At 38.8% G+C, this 7,102-nt stretch overlaps 1 protein-coding gene across 1 annotated transcript; it reads right to left on the minus strand.

The window, feature by feature from the left end:
* Window positions 1–5,868: 5,868 nt before the first annotated feature.
* On the minus strand, window positions 5,869–6,885 carry LOC130980864 (uncharacterized). Its single transcript, XM_057904509.1, has one exon. The coding sequence runs from the start codon at window positions 6,883–6,885 to the stop codon at window positions 5,869–5,871; it is 1,017 nt and encodes a 338-aa protein (XP_057760492.1).
* Window positions 6,886–7,102: the final 217 nt, after the last annotated feature.

A 7,102-nucleotide genomic window follows, 5' to 3' on the forward strand; every position in this document is an offset into this window, starting at 1 on the left:
CAGAGAGACGGAAGGGAAGGCATCTTCATATGCTTGTCTGAAGCTCGTACACCAATGATATACATAAGTATCTCTATCTTTATCTTTATGTTATTTTCATTCATCATCCATACCCATTTGAGTCTGCCTGACTGAGATTTACAAGGTGACCATAGCTTGCTTCATACCACCAATCTCCGTGGGATCGACCCTTACTCACGTAAGGTATTACATGGACGACCCAGTGCACTTGCTGGTTAGTTGTGCGAAGTTGTAGTGATCACAATTTCGTGCACCAGGTGTGCAACGTTTGCGCCAACGTTAGCCCCCTAACTTGGAGGCTAACGTTGGCGTCACTCCAACACAAAGCAAGGCCAACGTTAGGGTCAAAGTTAGCCCCCTAACGTTGGCTCCAACGTGAAGTGCAGCAGAATGTGTTTGCTGCTAGAAAAAGTTGGCCTCAAAGTTAGCCCCCTAACTTTGAGGCTAACTTTAAATCCAACTTTGCAAAACTCAAATCCGGTTCAATTGGTTCACTTGGGTTCCTCTCCAAACTTCAAAGAGCAATCAACCAAGGCCTCTTTCAACCCAATTCCATCAAGAGCAAAGGCCCAACTCAAGGCTTGAAGATCAATTGAAGAAAGTGTATAAATAGGCTATAATTCAAGTTATTCGGGGAGCTTCCTTTTTAGAGTTTTTTAGAGAGTTTTCCTTTCTGTTTTGGGAGCTTGAATGATCTTTATTTTCTTAGTTTAATTGCTTTCAATTTCAATTACACTTGTCTCGGATCTTGGGTTAGAGAATTGAAGGAATTCTGTTTCAATCTCACCTTGGATCTTGTTTACTTTCACTGCAAATTGAATTTCCATTTCTACTACTTGCTTTCTCATTTAATTTCCCTGGAATTTACAATTCCTTGCTATTGTTCTTGTTGGATCTAGGAAGGCATTGAGATCTAGACTCAGTTCTCTAGTCTCTGAGACCTGAGATCTAAATTTCCCATTTCACTTTTCTGTTTCTTACTTTAATTGTTCATTTACTTGTCTGTTTGAATTTAATTCAATTCCCATTACTCTTCTGTTTGATGCAATTTACTTTTTCTTTGTTCAATTCCTGTAAATCCAAGTCCCAATCCCCTTTACATTTCAAGCCATTTACAATTCCTGCAATTTAAGATTTTGCAATTTACATTTCTTGTGCTCTAAGTTTCTGCCATTTAATTTCTTGTCTCTTAAGATTCAGCACTTTAATTTCTTGTTTCTTTAAATTCATGCCAGTCTCCCATTCCCTTTACTTTCAATGCAATTTAAATTTTGTAATTCATCAATCAATCAACCAAATCTTGATCCGCTTGACTAATTCAACCACTAAACAAAAATTGCTCAATCCTTCAATCCCTGTGGGATCGACCTCACTCCCGTGAGTTTTTATTACTTGATGCGACCCGGTGCACTTGCCGGTGAGTTTTGTGTCGGATCGTTTTCCGCACATCAAGTTTTTGGCGCCGTTGCCGGGGATTGATTAGATTGACAATGATTAAGTGAGGTGGTAATTTAGATCAAGCATTTTTTTTCTGTTTCTTTTACTTCTAACTTGCACACTAACTGTTTGAGACTTTGTCTCTACTAACTCTCACTGCACTCAAGCTACAAAATGTTCTGTGTATCTTTGCTGTTTTGGTTGTATGGCATAAACCAGGAGAAAGTTCTCTACCTCTGGAATTTCTGAAGAAGAGCACCAAGAAATGGAGGAGACTGGAAGGAAGTTCATAGTAAGAGGAGAAAAGCTAAGGCACTATGATTTTCAGCCTCCATGATCAAAGAACAAGATGTCAAGCTAGTGACAATAAAAGAGCGCTTGTTGGGAGGCAACCCAACTGGGGGTAACTCTCTTTTTATATCTGTTTCAATAAAAAAGTTAATTAGTTTTATCTATATTGCAAGAAGCTAAGTTTGGTGTTGCACACCAAAACAATCTAAGGGAGAATGAAGGATTCTAAGTTTGGTGTTCCACCAAAATTCCATCATACAATATATTCTCACCTTCTGCATAATGCTAGCTTCAAGCATTTAGACAAACTAATTAACTATTCTGCTATTTTCAGTTTTATTGCTTTTGAAAAAAAAAAAAGAAAGAAAAAAAAAGAATTTCACACATGGTTAATGAAAACCTTTGGCAAGGTACTAAGTTTGGTGTTCCCACACCAAAGTAAGTTCAAAAAGCCCACAAATAAATCATACAGACTAACCATTGTTTTTAAGTGCTTGGGGAACAAGCAACTTTTAATATCATTGCAGAATGTCATACAATCCTTTGGAGGGATTTATCATCATCAATCGAAGAAGCAAAAGATGAACATAAAGGCTAGCATTAATGATAATGAGAATGAAAGCAAGTGAACTCCAACAGGTTGTATTGTTAAGTGATTGTTTTACATCAATTGTTGCTGTGATTGAAAGTTAGATTGTATCCTTAATTGCCCTGTTTGTCTGCATCATATAGTTTTCTTTTTTATATTCCTGCCTGCTTGCATAGCATAATCTTCCTTTATAATTCAATAAGCAAGATGGCTGATCATTCACAACATTCTTATCTTCAAAACTTGTTTGCACTCAATTTTCAAGAATGCATCACATGAAAGTTCTTTGAAAAGAAGGATTGAGGAATAAATCAGTTTTGAGGCAAGCAAAAGATTAGGAGAAGTGGTGGTTCTAGTTGTATGATCATGTATTGAGGTTGCATGCTTGTGAAAACTTGCATGGGAGCTCATAGGCAGGACATGAAGTTCAAAGAAGTATTGTAGAGATTCTCAAAAATCTATTGATCCAAGAAGCAGCAAACAAAATGAAAGAAAGAAAAGAAAATACAAAAAAAAAAACATGGCCCAAGGCTCTGAGCATCAATTACTAGGCAGAAAAAGAAAGAAAGAAACAAAAACTCAAAGAGTTGCTATCCTAGTAAATGCTTGTGGTTGAAGTGTGTCAAGGAAAGAGGCTTGAGCATGTAAATCCTGAGGGGTGCTTTAACACCTAATACCTTAAAACCAACTGGTTTAGGAGTATTGATTGAAAGCTTATCTAAAGAGCCGCCTTGAGACATGACACTTAGAGTCGAGGTCAAAGCACAGAAACTATAAGCTGCTTCAAGGTGATTACATATAAAGAGATCTCCATGATACCATTTGGATGAAAATCCTACAGACCTACGACTCCCAATATGTAAGGACTAATGAGCACTGAAACCCTTGCTTGAGCATATAATTTAGAGTTTACCCCACTGTGACTTAATCACTTCTCTCACTGTATTTTACAAGTGTTCCTCAAACCATCTTAATTGAAAGAACCTTTGAGCATAGTTCATTTCTTGCTTGGGGACAAGCAAGCTTTAAGTTTGGTGTTGTGATGACAAGTCATCTTAGCCTAGTTTCACTAGTCTTTTTCTTTTGTTTTCACTTGAATTATGCACTTTCTTGAGGCTTAAGCAAGCCAATTTAGGTAGATTTTCATGTTTCCTTTGATTAAATCAACCATAGATAAATTAATGCAATTTCATGAGGTTTGATGCCATAATTGGTACATATTAGGATAGAATGATCATCTCATGATTTCAAGCATAGCTTTGATGTGTTTGGTTGATTTATGATAGGTGAAGAAAGCTTGGAAAAGGATTGAAGTGAGAAGGAACGGCTAGAAGCTAAGAGAAGACAAGGAAACAAGTGAAATTGAACCAGGAAGAATGAAGTTGGAGTTGAAGTTAGCCCTCAAACGTTGGCACAAACTTTTGGACGAAAAGTTAGCCCCAACGTTAGCCCCCTAACTTGGAGGCTAACGTTGGAGATTTGAAATTCCTCCCAGGGCTTCCAACGTTAGCGCCAACGTTAGCCCCCTAACTTGGAGGCTAACGTTGGCATGAGGATTTGCTCCCAGGGTGTGCAACGTTTGCGCCAACGTTAGCCCCCTAACTTGGAGGCTAACGTTGGCGTCACTCCAACACAAAGCAAGGCCAACGTTAGGGTCAAAGTTAGCCCCCTAACGTTGGCTCCAACGTGAAGTGCAGCAGAATGTGTTTGCTGCTAGAAAAAGTTAGCCTCAAAGTTAGCCCCCTAACTTTGAGGCTAACTTTAAATCCAACTTTGCAAAACTCAAATCCGGTTCAATTGGTTCACTTGGGTTCCTCTCCAAACTTCAAAGAGCAATCAACCAAGGCCTCTTTCAACCCAATTCCATCAAGAGCAAAGGCCCAACTCAAGGCTTGAAGATCAATTGAAGAAAGTGTATAAATAGGCTATAATTCAAGTTATTCGGGGAGCTTCCTTTTTAGAGTTTTTTAGAGAGTTTTCCTTTCTGTTTTGGGAGCTTGAATGATCTTTATTTTCTTAGTTTAATTGCTTTCAATTTCAATTACACTTGTCTCGGATCTTGGGTTAGAGAATTGAAGGAATTCTGTTTCAATCTCACCTTGGATCTTGTTTACTTTCACTGCAAATTGAATTTCCATTTCTACTACTTGCTTTCTCATTTAATTTCCCTGCAATTTACAATTCCTTGCTATTGTTCTTGTTGGATCTAGGAAGGCATTGAGATCTAGACTCAGTTCTCTAGTCTCTGAGACCTGAGATCTAAATTTCCCATTTCACTTTTCTGTTTCTTACTTTAATTGTTCATTTACTTGTCTGTTTGAATTTAATTCAATTCCCATTTACTCTTCTGTTTGATGCAATTTACTTTTTCTTTGTTCAATTCCTGTAAATCCAAGTCCCAATCCCCTTTACATTTCAAGCCATTTACAATTCCTGCAATTTAAGATTTTGCAATTTACATTTCTTGTGCTCTAAGTTTCTGCCATTTAATTTCTTGTCTCTTAAGATTCAGCACTTTAATTTCTTGTTTCTTTAAATTCATGCCAGTCTCCCATTCCCTTTACTTTCAATGCAATTTAAATTTTGTAATTCATCAATCAATCAACCAAATCTTGATCCGCTTGACTAATTCAACCACTAAACAAAAATTGCTCAATCCTTCAATCCCTGTGGGATCGACCTCACTCCCGTGAGTTTTTATTACTTGATGCGACCCGGTGCACTTGCCGGTTAGATTGGTGTGTTTTTGGGAGAGATTCATTCCTCAACCAAAAAATTTCCCATCAAGTTTAGTGTGCCAACAGAAGTGTAGAGAGTGGGGGTTTGAATGTAAGGAGTGAGCGTGCACTAAGGTTCACTTATATAGGAGAAATCATGAGTGCATGAAGGGTGTGGATTGCACGAATGTTTCCTTGATGGACGGATGGGGTTGTATACGAAGAAAGGACAAGGATCATCACTTGATGGGGAATGTTGGTTCGGTCTTCAAGATTCTTCTTCTTTCAATGTTGCATGGCAACATTTCCCATGCCTTCCTTGTTGGGACAAGTGTAAAGTTCTCTTCGCGAAGTGGCCGAGCCTCCCCCATTAAATTGTCTACTCAATCCTCATCAATGCTCCTATTCCTTCCCTATAAAGATAAAATAAGAAGAGTACGAACTACTTTTATAAAAGAAACAAAAATGCTTTAACATCTACAGCTTGAATAATAAAAGAATTTGTTTATTCCTGAATTCCACTAACTGACTAACTGTGTATCTTCATATGCAAATTGGTGGCACCATAGGGTGACACCAAACTTAGTTTGGAGCATTGTGATGAAAATTTGTGTTCAAAGCTTTAAGAATAATGCTTTGAACACCAAACTTGTTCTTTCCTATATTCTGCATATAAAAATTTCACACGTGTTTGTCAATTTTTTGTTGGAATTCATGAATATTGATTTATTCACTACTTCTGAAAGCATGTAAACATGGGTTGCCTCCCATGAAGCGCTTCTTTAGTGTCACTAGCTTGACGTTACCCCCTTATTATGGTGGTTGGTAATGCTTGAAGTCTTCTCCTCTGGCAGTGAACTTGTATCCATTGGTTGTATCAATGATCTCTACATGCTCCAAGGAGAGAACTCTGTTGATGGTGAAGACCTTAGGTAGCTGAGATGGTACAGTGGGGAGATTAGGGGGGATATCTGTGAAGTAGGCTGAGATTACTTTATCCCCTGGAGAGAAATCTTTCGTAGGAATCTTCTTGTTCCGCCACCCCCTTGGTACCTTCTTCTTTGCCCCTGGTGCTGTTTTCTTACTCCTGGTGGCCACCTTCTTTGATGAGCTTTTGTTAATGTCCTCAAAAACTTCTGGTGGCTTAGGTTCCTCCAATTTTTCCTTGACCTGTGGCACTTGCTGCTGGCCTTGTCCATCAACCCAGTGAATCTCAGGATGAGCTGGTTGTGCTTCAGTGCTTGCTTCTTCCTTTAGTATCTCATGATGCCCTTTACTCGGTTCTTTATCCTCTTCATCTTTTTCCAGTGAGAGTTCGAAAACACTGAAGCTCAGTTGTTCATCATGGATCCTTAATATTAGCTCTCCTTTCTCCACATCTATGAGTGCTCTAACAGTAGCTAGAAATGGTCTCCCCAATATGATTGGGTGCAGGTGACTCTCTTCCATGTCCAGGATGACAAAGTCTGTTGGGAGAAAGTATTTTCCAACTTTGAGCAACACGTGTTCTACCATTCCTACTGCTTGCTTTTGAGTCTTGTCAGCCAGCCTTATGACTACATCTGTAGGTAGTATTTCATTGATCTGCAGCCTTTTTACCAGGGATAGGGGTATTAAGTTGATGCTTGCTCCCAAATCGCAAAGTGCTCTATCAAAATTTGTTTTCCCTATAGCACAAGGGACATGAAAACTCCCTGGGTCTTTTCTTTTCGCAGGCAATTGTGTTTGAATGAGGGTGCTACAATCCTTGTTCATCACTATAGTCTGGCCCCCCTTGAGTGAGCTCTTCCTGGGAAGTAGTTCCTTCATATACTTGATGAATGCTGGCATTTGCTAAATGACCTTGATGAATGGTATGTTCACATTCAAAGATGCAAACGAGTCTAAGAACCTTGAGTACATTCTCTTTCCCACAGCACCCTTTAGCAGTTGAGGAAATGGTGCATATAGTCTCAGCAGCTCCTGTTGTGAGATTTCTGGTTCTTGTTGGTCTTTCTTCTCCTTCTCTACTAAGGTATTTTCAGGTTGTTCTGACAGCTTGCTTGGC

The sequence above is a fragment of the Arachis stenosperma genome, chromosome 5, assembly GCF_014773155.1.
Source record: "Arachis stenosperma cultivar V10309 chromosome 5, arast.V10309.gnm1.PFL2, whole genome shotgun sequence".
Taxonomy (NCBI): domain Eukaryota; kingdom Viridiplantae; phylum Streptophyta; class Magnoliopsida; order Fabales; family Fabaceae; genus Arachis; species Arachis stenosperma.